Here is a 14,044-nt window from a genome sequence, read left to right as displayed (position 1 = left end):
CAACAAAATTTCCAAGCCAACGAACGAGAGATCGTGTTCAAAAAACTTTTTGTGACTTGTGTAATTTACAGTCAAATGTAACCACCCTTCTACCAAAAATATAATAATCTAAATTGATAAGAATAGATAGTTTGAAAAGTAGAGCATACAAACCTTTAAATATATAATTTAATTCAACTAATCTGCTGTATATTTACTATTAAGGATATATAGATTCAATATTTAGGCCCATAATATATACATTATATATATGAAGAGAATGAAACAGGCCTATGGGCCACGAACGTAGCTAGGCTTATAATAACCGCGGCGCATTAAACGCACGTTGCAAGTTACGGGGTCTATGGAGCGCATTTCTTACCGTGATAGATAGATACAATAACTACGAGATACGGACAGTTTCGTTTGAGCGCTTGTTGGTTCTACAACGACACAGTGATTTATTTCAAAATCTTGTTTTTCGTGATTTCTGAAAAAATCATGTACTAAAAATGAATAATTTGATGAAATAAAGTGAAAAATACAATTTTCAATAATGTAATGTTAAAAATAAATATTATAATTGACATAGATTTGGTGAAAAATTCAAGTGAAAAAAAAGATTTTAAAATTATAGTGAAACAAATGATGATTGTTTAGAAGCCTTTTTGATTCAATTTTGTAGATAAAATTGGCTAAAAATCGCGGTAAACGCGAATTTAAAAATGGGCGAAGGTAAATTGCATTAAATATTTTTTTTATTGTTATACAATTATAGTTTTTATTATAAGTGAAGTTACTTTATATCTTGCTCTATACTTTCGTCTGTCAATCAGACCAAAACATCAATGTCAGATAACTGCATAATTATAAAGGAAAACGCTAAATATTAAGCATTTAAATAATTGAAAAATAGAATATTAATCAGACGAAAATAACCTATTCAGTAATTGAAAAATTCAAATTTGAAGAAGTAAGTTAAATTTGAAATGATCCTTTTAAATTTAAATGGCAAATAATTATAATGATATTTAGAACGTAGTTTTCCACAGATACGACAGGGTTTAAACAGTTGTCATATATTTTAGTCAATGAAATCCTTATACTAAAGTAACAGCATGTTTGTCTGTTTGTTTGTCTCTGTGTCTGTACCGAAGGATCTCGCTAACCGCTGAACCGATCGGGTTCTCCTTAACAGGGTAGATTCAGAAAGATTAAAGGTTTTTAACTATTTTGGGGGAGGGTAACACCACCCTCCCAAGAGAAATAATGAAAAATCTAAATTTTTTTTTACGTTCTCATTTTTAAAAAGAGAGTTCAACGCAAACAAAAACGTTAAACCCCAATAGAAATATTTTAAATATAAAAAAACATTTAAAGTGCCACTAGAGGCCTCTAGGGGCGTAGCTGCTAGTTAAATTTAAAGGAGCTTGGTCGCATAATTTGATCATAATTTGGAAGCTCTTTATAGTGCCTATAAAAATGATGTCATATTAGAATAGTCCATTATTCTAATATGACGTAATTCGGGATTTTAGAATAATAGACTTTTCTAATATGACGTCATTTTTTATAGACACTATAAAAAGCTTCCATGATTTGACTTTTATCTATTCATTTATACTATTATTTTTAAAAGTTTGTTTTAATTTTTCAAGTTATATAATCATACCATTAATTTAACTCTCAGAATCTAAAAGCATATATTTCACCTAAAAATCTTTCCCTGTAAAGAATAGAAATATTGGGCTATGTTTTTTTTAGAAATCATAAGCAATACATACAAAAGGCAGAAAATCAACCAATTATAAAATATCATTCTCATATTTTATGTACGTTAATTAAATTAGTGAGTTGTGCGTAAAATCTCAAACCCACTTCAGATCTATAACTTTCTTTAGAGTTTTGTATCATTTGCAGGTTCTAGGCCATTTTTAAGGCAGGAAAAGAAAAATATATAACATCTTCAATCCAAAAAAAACTTTATGAGAGTGTTCTTTGTCAAATTTAAAGAATTTACCCCATACCGCCCCAAACGGCATTTGCAAAAAGTGAAAAAACCTCGCCAATTTTTATGGACATGAAATTTAGATCATTTTTTTCATCTCCTATCTTGATAACAACCTTTTAAAACATGGATGACGGTTTTTAAAATAAGTGTGTCCATTATTAGCGCAGCAATAACAAGCTTACAATATTTTTAAATGAAATAATAATTAAATGATATTAATTAATTTAATTAATGTTTTTTAATTTCACTGTTAAGCACATGCCATAGTTATAAAGTAGATGCGAATCTTAATAAGTAAGTCATTCAATTTTAAGTATCGCTTCGAAAACGATCATTATTCGGTGGATTAGAACCGGTTTTTAGCCATACTAAAAAATTATGTATAGCATCGTATTATATCCAGTTTTCTACGAACATAAAATGTACAATCATAAAAACCCCGAGATGCCGAAGGCACGGGCTAAAATTGTACATTTTTATATCCGCGGAAAGCTGTTTATAGTACGATGTTATAAATAACTATTAATAAACATTTAGAAATTTTGTTAAAACTGTAATCTAACACATAAAATGTACTGCATTATTTTAAAGTCATAAAAAAAGACCTGCCTTAGTATTATCGACTTGATCAAACAATTTTAGTATCTTTTTTGCAAATCTTAGGTAATGTTTTGTCTACAACAAGGTCTATACATAAGTTAAGTACTTTTTAAACAGATGTCAGGATAGGTCAATTGAGGATAAATAAATCTCCCAGCCATATTTTCCAGCTCAAACTCTTCAGTAATAATTTATAAAAGTTAAATACCTACTTTTTTCTGAGGATAGTTTCAGCTTCAATCATATTTTGGCATCATTTTTCTGCTGTTTTTATATTTAAAAATTTGAATTATACATAAAATGTTGTATGATTTCTGTTTATAATATGTGATACATAAAATTTTAACTAGAGCTAAAATAAACATCCATAAAAGCGAAGTCCTGAAACTGTAGGGCAAACGAACATCAATACTTGTAGAGCGTTAAAACTTTAAAATCAGAATATTAATCTATAAGTCTGAACAAATTTATAAATTTGTTGCAAAATTGCTTAAATACAGGATACTGCTAGAGGACATACTTAAATTTTAGGACTTCGCTAAAGATATTGTACCTTGATGTTTTAGGAATCATTATTCCAAATATCAAATGAATGAACACAGTAATAGTGTCTGACTGATTATGACGTAACAAAAAAAATTAGCCAATGAGAGGCCATTATTGACCAATGGTAAAATTTATAGTGGCCTCTCATTGGCTAATTTTTTTTGTTACGTCATAATCAGTCAGACACTTTTACTGTGTTCAAATGAATTGGATAAATAATCTTCTAAACCGTTCTCAACTAATACGGAAATAGCATGCAAAGTTTTATATTGATAGGCCAATTCTAATGCCTAAATTAACGATAAGAGCTAATTTTACCCCAATTCTAGAAGAGCTTCACTTTTAAAAACTAAAATCAAAATATTAAAAAAAAGTATAAAACCTAAAAAATTAAAATGAGCAACAAAGTAGATGTTATAATACCTAAATATCTAGCTTGCTATCTTGATATCAAACAAACTGATACTTGCTTATACACTATCTGTATTAAATAATTTACTATCTTTCTAAATTTTATCTATAACCTATATAGCTTTCCATCTATATGCATACCCTTCTGTCTACAAAACTAACTATCTATCTAATTATCTATCTATCTTTAAACTAACTGATATATGCATAGTGAAATTGTTGTAATTGCTTGGCGTAACTAATGAAAGGACTAGTCTGTGCCATAACATCCGCATATTGTCATATTTCGAAAATATTTAATATTCGCAAAAAGTCTCAGCAATAGTATTTTTGTTTAGGCTCTAAGTGTGTAAAGTAAAGCAATAGTTTTTGATTCATATATTATTTGTGATTCTTAATTTTCGATATTGTGACCAACATAAAGGAATGAGACATTAGCCGATAAATTGATGTACATCCCCAATGGTGATATACAAAATTGGCCCTTCTGTAGATTGCAATTAGTGGTTGAAATATTTGGACACTCAACTAAATGAACCAATAAATCAAAATTCATTAAAGTCCCCAAAGTTGTTAAGACAACGAATAAGAAAACTTTGGGAATTTTGCCCTCTCTCTCTGTATTTCGATAAATTTTGCAGAATTGATGCCACAGCAAGGCCTACTGAGTAAAGATAAAATACCCATGTACCAATTCTAATCTTTTCAACATTTTGAACAAGGCCCATTATTTCCATAAGTAGCGCTGCAGATGTAAGTTTACTTATTTTATTGCAATTGTAAGAATGCTAAAAATACACCCCCATTATAGCTGTACCGTCAAACGAACAGACGGACATGGAAAGTTGCCTTTCCACTAATAATATAGGGATGACGACGTGCATGTGGAATTAAATCATTATACAAACAACAAAGTAAACTGAAGAAAAGTATAACAGTTAAATTGCATAAAAAATATGCTAATAACCAGGATCATTTGGAATTTTGCTAACCCTCCTTTTTGAATAATCGAATTCAAATGATTTAAGAATATTGTAAAACCAGAAAATTTAACAATTTAAGGACAATTTTATTAATTAAATATATGTATAAAAAGTAAAAAGATAGATAGACAGTTCGATAATCATATACTTAAATAGGTAGATAGTAAATTATATGATACAAATGTGGTAGATAGATTGAATTAGTAAATCTTGGTGGTGTATGGATTTATTGTATTGTATTGCTAGACGCTAGAAAAAATAAATAGATAAATATATTTTAAATTGATTGTGTTATAGTTGCCATTTTGGATAATAATGGATATATAGATAGGTATATAAATAGATCCATTATGCAATATGCACAGGTATGATTTATAAAAAGAAAGGTCAATTGATTTGATTAATAGATTATTTAATATCAAAACACAGACAAATTGATAGAGGCTAGATAGGCAAACAAATGAAACGATGGATTGTTAAATAGATCAAAAGCTTATTAGAGAGATAGTAAAATATTTATTTATTGATGGGTGAATGAAAATTCTAAAGACAATGGTTTATTAGATTAATAGAAATTTAGAAACATGAAAAACTCATATATAATTGAAGAATGTACCAAAAAAAACCATATAAATACAAGTAGATACATTGAAATGTAAGGGTCAAAATGCACTTATGAGAAATTGTCCTAATGTTGATCAAAGCAAAAAGTATTAATTAGTTGGGCTAGGCATTCTAAAGGCCAATTCACTGCTGTGTTAATAGATGTAATAGCTATAGAGGGATATATATTATTTGCAAAGGGTAGAAAGCATAATGTAGTGATGTATATTAACTTTTATTGTTGTCTGACTGTGTTTTTTAAGATTTGGATCTGTGCAGTTCATGATAAGATGTTTCATTTATATTAAAAAATCTATGAACTTTTAAAGTTGCGAACTGCTTAACGGCTGACCATACATGTCATACCCGAACACCGTGTTAAGGAACAATTAAGATCTAATAATGCAAATGGAAAGCTTCATTGAAGAAAAAGCGTGTAAAATAAGTCTTTTTCGCAATTTTATGCATGTGATTGTGCAGTGCTATATATCCGTGCATAATTAATAAATGACTATTCCAGATTATTTCAGTCTTTCTTTTGTCGGTTAAAATTTTGTGCGAGCATAATTTATACGCTCCACCGTTTTGCCGTTAGGAGCCTTTAAGATTCATAGATTTTTGGAGATAATCATTACTGTTAACTGTACTAGATCCAAAAATTTAAATGTCCTCAAATCAAAAGATATACAAGAAAACAGATTATGAATATGATAAGTTTCAAATTAATAGGATCATTAATCCATGCCTATTAACTTTATTGTCGAACATCAAAAAGATGCACATATACAGTTTTTTTTGACGTTTCTATTTTACAACAAATTTATTTAAATATTAGGAAAGTGAATTTTAAATATAGAAAGTTTTACTAAACAGTTTTGAAATTATTTTAAAATATCCTCTTTATAAGCCATCTTTAATAATTATGAACATTCCTAAAAGACCTGATTTGCTTGTCATCAGGTCATACTTCTCACATGGGTATGCTATTCTAGTAATGATTTATGTTTGTCATAATCATTTTTATATTATCAAAGTTTATAAAAATTTCTAAGAAGCAGCTTATATAAAAATGACGCCATTCAATACAAATTACCAATGATAGGGCAGTATAAATCAAAATTGTAATTGACAAATATATCATATATATTTGTATTGTATGACGTAATTTTTTATTAGGCACTATAAGCTGCTTCAGTGTCTAATATATTTTTATATATTTGCCTAAATATTTTCGCGATTTTTTAGGCACACCCATATTTTTTCTATGCATTAAGATTCTTTGAATCCACATATCTACAGATAGGTTAGCTATGATTTCCCCACAAATTTCAAATTGGGGGGGGGGAGGGGGTAAGATAAAAATTTAAACTTAGTTTTATAAGCAGTTCTCCTATTTGTTTGTTTAAGCTATGGATACTTTTATTAAATCTTGATTGGTTTGTTCAAACTAGCAGTGACAAAACATTTCCAACAATAACTTTCATCTACATAAGGGTTAAATTTGTTTATCATTATTAGGGATGTTAATAGATTAATTGCTATTGTCTTATCCCTTAAGACTAGGGATAAAACACCCAACGAAAATCAATTTTGTCCCCAACTTTTTGAAATTAATCTTAGATAAGACAGAATGTAATGTATGTATCTTACTTCATATTATGTTGTAATTATTGCCAATAAACAAAATATTATTAATTTATTGTTTATTTAGTTAATTCATATATAAAAATTATATTGAATTTTATCTCATCTCATTTAAACAAAACTTTAAAATAAAAATAAAATGACATAACATAATTATGAAAACAAGAACATGCATGTTCATTGTTCATAAAGAGGAGTAATAGGAGAACAATTTAATTTAACAAGACAGAACATAGTTTTAGAATATCTGCGCTATTTTAAACAGTGACATGATTTATAGTTCAAATTAAATTACAAAAAAGTCATAACAAAAAGTTTAGTTTTTATTTGAATATATTAATTTAAACTATTCCTCTAGCCTATATTGGATTTAATTATTATTGACATGCAAACAAATAATTATCAGAAACATAGATAGATAATTATATAATAGGATGGGTAGACAGATAATTAACTAACGGCAAAATCCTTTTTTGTATAACTGAAGCACTCTCCTCCCAGTATTGCTTTTACGTAAATTTTGAAGAATGAAACTTGAATATCCAGTATGGCTTCGAAACCGATTCATTCCCGCTGGATTTAGAATAATCCATTGTGAAAAATCATGCATAACATCGTATTTCAGACAATTTTCTACAAATATCGAAATAAAATCATAAAATTAATACCAGTTTTGTTAGTCAAGGTCTTGGGCTTCTCTGGGCTAACTACTTCTTTTTTTAGTTTAAAACTATGAGGCCAGAAGCGAATCCATTGGGAGAGATGGGTTTGTTTGATAAAAAAACGGAAATCTACCTAACCTACTAATCACTTTTCAAAAAATACAAAAAGGCAAATTAGTTAATAAGGAATAATAGATAGATAGACGAATAGATAGATTATTTGATTAATTAATGTCTTTTAAAGAATTTTAAATTAAAAAAAAACAAATTTGGTATGTTTAGTATCGGAGATACTCTTCAAGTTATACATGTTTGTTAGTCGGTCTGTTTATGATGAGTTAGTAATAGTATGCAAAGTAATATACATACAAGTACATATCCAATTTTTTTTTCAGGAACGATTTGTAGGAATGATAAAGCTTATCATGGATACTCATGAAAATAATTTTAAATAAGAGTTTAAAACATTTTAAAAGATGATAAAGTTGCAACGCTTTCTAAATGGTACCTTACTACTACAGGAATCACCATGCAAAGTTTGAAATCGATAGGACAATTTTCATATGCCTAAAATAACGAAAAAGGCTAATTGTTCTAGACGGACAGACGTACGGACGGATGGACGGACGTACCGACCGATCCTAATTAACTTTACGATTATAAGATGTTGGAAGAGGCAAAAATCCTTTAAAATTGTAATAGTTTTATTAGCATTTGAGTTTTGAATGCTCTATTGACTTATTAAAAAAAATTGAAAAAGACAATCAATCATTGGTTGTATACATCCTTGTTTTTTTGTAAAAGGAAGCAAACAAAAAAGGAGAATAATTTAAAGTAAAAATTTAAAAAAATTAATGTGTTTTTGGTTAAAGATAAATAATTTGATTACCACGCTTATCACTCAAATTAATTGCAGTACCCCTCCAATCGTTATTGGACCACATAAAAACTTTTTGAAGAAAAAAAAACAAATTTGTGATTATTTTAGTTTAGGTTAGGTTTAATAAGGTTTAGGATAGATCTTTATAGTATTTTTCTATCTATACTTTTTAAAAAAAATAATGGCTTATTTTAGACCACACTAAAAAGAGGAACTCCTTTTATAGAACTAATAAAAACATGAAACAACTATTTTACTATTTCGCTTGTCATTATCAAAAAGGAAACACAATAACAAAAATGTAACAGTTATCCATCTATAAATATGTTTCTATCCACCCAGTCAGCTAGTAAGGTAAAATCATTGGGGTTTAAATCATAATGGTACCCAAAGTTTTAACAAACAAATGTTTAAAAAATGGCTTACAAATTTATTCACTTTCATAAAATCATGGTTGGTTGGTTCAAAAATACAGTCTCCAAACAAACCAAAGAGTTTAATCTACAGAAGGGTTGATTTTGTTTATCATTATTGAGGATGTGCATAAATGTTTGTTAAAGGGTGGGCAGAAAATGCTTCCTTTTTTAAAAATTCAAATTGCGCGGCTTTTGGTAATAGTAGGAAACTTTTATATTACAATATATCTATCTATGTATTTAAAACATATATTAATCTAGCTAATAAGATATTATAAGCTTGACAACTATAAATACTTTGTGTATTGTTAGAAATTGCTTTGTGGTTGTAATTTTGAAGGAGTTTGTTTAGCATTGTCATTGATATACAGATGTTTTTTTTATCTATCTATCTGTCTTTTTCTATTTGCCAACATGTCTATTTATCTATCTAACTATCTATATAACCAAAACTTTATTGTATTTAAGAAATAATCTCTTATATCGATTAATAACCATTTTTTTATTTATCAATCTATTTGACTATCTAACTAACTAATTGTCTATATACTATCTATCTACCTGTCTATCTGTCTATTTATCTATCTATCCATCTATTTAAATACGTATCTACCTATATATTTTATAAGAATGACAGTCCTAAATACCTTCCTAATGTCTTGGGATATATGTTTATGCCGTGGGGAAAAATCCTTCTAGTTTTTCATTTAAAGTGCAGCTACTCTTTAATCCATTTGTTTCATAAAAGTGCGAATGCCCTTTTAAAAATTATAATATTTATAGACAGTGAAATTGCAACAAAAACAAAAGCTTTTATTCATCTATCTATTCATGATAATTTTCTATTGTCAAATTATAAGTGTAAATTGCATTATTATATTTTTCCATAACTTTATCTTGTTATTGTTCTTGTTAACTTTAAGTTTAAAGCCTCAGTATGAATTCGTCCCATCACTTTCTTATGTCAGGTTTTAAAGTCATCATAAAACCAATATCCAACAATGTATAAAATCTTGACTTAGCTGAAAATTGTTGTTATATCAAATATGTGGAACCCTGGAAACCAGCTTTATTACTTTTTGCCCCCCTACTGGTGTTCTTTTATTTTCCATGCTTAATAAAGGTATAGTATTAGAGCTTTGCCCCATGTGGCTAAGGAGGGGAGACGCCAATAGAACATTAGAAATTGATTTAAAAATATATTTTTACAAAGAGATCCATTAGAGATACAGATATGGGACAATGAATGATAATTCATTCTTGGAATGTTTTTTCATAACGTATTCTTATTCATTGGTTCAACAACTTTTTAGGACTTTTTAAGAATTCTAATTGGTTGGTTCATAAAGTAGAGTGTTCAAACATTTTAACCCCAAATTGTAATTTACAGAAGATATAGTTTTGTGTAAAATTAATCATTGGGGGTGTACATCAATTTATAGGCTTTTGTCAAATTACTTGAGATCCCTGGGCATCAAACTTTGAAAGGGTTGTAAATTAATTTCTCGTATTCATTCGAATCCGGTGGATAGGAACCGGTTCTCATCCATACGAAAAAACTATGTCTAGCATCGTATTATATCCAGTTTTCTACGAATATAGAAATGTACAATCATAAGATTAAAACTAGTTTTTTTAGCCCCGTGGTGCCGAAAATATATATCCGCGGAAAACCGTTTATAATACGATACGAGAAATAACTATTAATTGTCATTGATCTTTTCCTCCTTACCGTTTACTGTACAATTATATGTAGAAAAAATACACGAAAAAAGTTTCAAAAAGGTAAGCCTCTATATCTAACATCTTGATTCTAAACTAGCAGTTCTTTTATATACTGAACAGTGAGTTATTTAAAGAGTTAAAACAGTAAAATTATTTGATTGAAGGCCCTTTTTTCTAAAGATCCTTTTATACTTTGAAAATTCTATTATTTAGGTTGTAAAAGAATTAATTAAATAATTATGGATATATTTAATTGCTTTAAATTAAAAATATAAAGTTTTAAATATAGATGGAATTTGGAAAGATAGATTCATTTAAATATTGGGCTAAATTGATGGATAGATGAATAGATTGGAAAGAGAAAGTGGACAGATAGATTTATAGATGAATAGAATAATTGATGAATAGGATTAAGAGATATACAGATAGTAAGAAGATATTTTAGTTCAGAAATTATTAGGTGATATATGAAAGAAATATAAAACCATTGTCAAATTTTTTTTTATTGGATGACATGAACACTGTGTTATGTTGATAAAATAACAGCATATAAGTTGATTACGATTATTGGTTCAAAAGTTTGGACACCGCCAGTTTAAACCAACCAATTAAGATTAATTACTCAAAGTTTTTAGCCAATTAATAATAGAACGCTATTTTATCCTTTTTTTTGCCAGGAAATATAATTTACAGTCCTCCAAGCCTCCAAGCCTTACTGTTAGGAAGAAATATAAACAATTTTATATAAAAGTAACAGGATGTTCGTATATGTGTCTTCTTAAGATCTCGCTAACCCTTGCCCTAGCTTCATCTAGGTCCAGAGAAGGTTTCTGACTATTTTACTATTTTTAAGGTGAGGGGTGAAATTGGGTACCTCCACCAACCAAGGAGAGTTCGCCCATGAAAAAAAAGGAGGGTCGACTTACCCCATCCCCTTCTCTCCCATAGGTGCCTCTAGGGGCGTAGCGGCTAGTCTTTTGAAAATAAAGATAGATGGTCTTACAAAAAGCTACTAATAAAATTCATATTTAACACTTTTTAAAATTTCCTGTCCTTCATTTTAAAACACGAATAATCCTACCCCTAGGACAATTCACTGTAAAAATGACATATTTTGCTGTTAAAAAAATCTTAGTTTTAGTATTTCCAAATAGTGTTAAAATGCTTTATTTTTAAAAAAAAAGTGAAGAAAATTTTCTTCACTTTTTTTACTTCGAAAAAAAAATAAATAGATCCTAGGACAAACGCAGAAGTGACAAACGTCGTAATAAGAATTGTAAACAACGACATTTAAGCCTTAAAAGTATATAAAATGCAAATATTTTTTCAGTGAATTTCCCCTACGCCAATAAATGCTACCCCTGGGCCCCCCTCAGATACTTGATGTTCATATAATTATACCAAAAAATAAGCGTAAAGTTTACCTTTTTAGGAAAGCTTTAAAAATATATTTAAATGTTTTAATTCTCATAACAATACAAATTCTTAATTCAAGATATTAACAACCACTTTCTGTTATGCTCTTTGCTTAAGTTAATTAATGTTTACATAAAATTTGCTTGCCATTTCTATCACTTTGCCCTTAAACAACAAACAAACTTTAGAGGAACCCTATTTTAGGTTAGGTTTAGTAAAAGCTAGAAGATCCCTACAAGATAGGTTATAGTTCCCCTTAGGAGTCTAGAAGTATTTTTTTACCATAAGAGATGGACTCTTTGATAATTAAAAAATATTTGAAACAAAAACACCAACTATTTAAATGTTGAGTAACTAAAAATGGTGTTTCCGTTGCTATTTTTAAAATATTGTTGCGTGTATGGAGCACCGGCCTTAACAAAAACAATTATGAGTTTAATTGATTATACCTCCAAGCTTTTCATTTCTTAATTCTAGACTTCTTTAAACATTTTTTGAATGAAAAAAGTAGGAAATAGATAGATTAATAACTAGATAGATAGATTGAGTATTAAAAGGTAGTTGGCTAAAAAGATAGATGAACGGATAGATGTATCAGCTAGTTTCTTAATACTTGAAACATTTTTAAAATAAAACAGTAATTCTTAGATTGATAGATGAATATATTGTCACATAAAGATGGTTAGATTTATAGAAAATATGGATAGATAGATTGTCAAATACATGAATTTTGTCATATTTATTAAAAGAGCTAGATAAATAGATCTACTAATTAATAAATAAATGGAAAGGAGAAGAAATATACAGAGTTGGATTCTTAAAAAGTCTTTTGCTCACTGCCTCAGAAATTAGTGAGGCTAGCTAAAAAAATTCTGAAAATCCTCCAAAATCGCATCTAAAATTAACAAAAAATAAACAAAATCTTATGGTAATAACCCTTTCATGATTTTATTTAATTTGTGTAGATTTTTTATGCGATTTTGGAGTATTTTTCAGAATTTTTTTTGTGAGCTTCACTAACTTTAGTGAGGCAGTGAGCCAAAAAGTTTTTTTAAGAGTCCACCTCTGGTTAATGTTTAATATGTGTATAGACAGATATGTAGATTGGTACAGAAAGAGAAAAAGGAGGGGGGAAATTGTTATGTAATTTTGGACAGATATATTTATCAATTAGTGTTTCACCATCATAAGAATTATGACATTTTCTACAACAAAATTATTTCTAATTTACGTTTCCCATGTCTTATGTTTTTAAAGTAGCCCTGCTACTCAACGATGTAAAATGGCTTGATTGACAGCATCATTTGGACAACTCACATTTTGTAAGTAAATATAAAGATGATAGGTTTATAACATTGCGACTAATTGTCCTATAAATCATTGTTTGAAAGAAAATGGTTAAAGGACATTTCTATTGAAAATTTTGATGTTATCTTTAAAATGGACATACTTTCGTGCAAAGTTGCCACTCTTTAAAAATTCATTCATTATTACTACAGGAATCTTTATGAAGTCCACACTACTATTCTAACATGTCTAAAATTACTGTAAGAGATACAAATACACCTAACATGTATGAAAGCTTTGCTTTTAAACTATGTTTAAAATTGTTGACAGTTATACCTTATCGTCCTTGTTTAACTGAAATGGTGTATATTCACTTCTGCATATTAAAATTTTTTAAAATCACAAAATTACAAAATAAAATAAATTTGTGATAAAGTCAAGTGTTAAAAATGAAGCAAGTGAAGGAAGGGAGGGGACATTGGGTTGTTTATTACATCAGTCCCGAAAGTTTTATAATAACGTTTTCTTATTCGTTGGCTCAAGAACTTTGGGTAATTTTATTGAAATTTGATTGGTTGGCTTATTAAGTTGGGTGTCAAATTGTAATATAAATACAACAGTGTTAATTCTGGGTATAATTATTTGGGAGATACATCCATTTATAGACCATTGCCTTATCCCTTTAGATCCCTGAGCAAGAGTTGAAGAGTTAAAGTGCTATTGTAACAATTAAAGTTTTGAAGATTTGATCATGTGATACATATCCGGAAGGGAATGCACACCACATAAAGAAAAATATTCTAAATTAAAATTTCCCATGTCTAGAAAAGTTATGGTATGTGAAATTTTCTTACTTTCTTCCAGTAAAGTTATCATAGACT

General features: G+C 28.5%; 1 protein-coding gene across 1 annotated transcript in view; it reads left to right on the top strand.

Annotated features, from left to right (window-relative positions):
* Positions 1-397: 397 nt before the first annotated feature.
* LOC145319977 (uncharacterized) overlaps positions 398-14,044 on the top strand; it is a 91,507-nt gene continuing 77,860 nt past the window's right edge. The window contains exon 1 of the mRNA XM_080162388.1: positions 398-714. Coding sequence (XP_080018514.1) covers positions 705-714 — 10 coding nt within the window. The 5' untranslated portion in view covers positions 398-704. The remainder of the gene's footprint in view (positions 715-14,044) is intronic.

Source organism: Acartia tonsa, chromosome 5, assembly GCF_053477335.1.
Source record: "Acartia tonsa isolate MP-2025a chromosome 5, ASM5347733v1, whole genome shotgun sequence".
Lineage (NCBI taxonomy): Eukaryota > Metazoa > Arthropoda > Copepoda > Calanoida > Acartiidae > Acartia > Acartia tonsa.
This window is presented reverse-complemented; position numbering and strand designations above follow the sequence as displayed.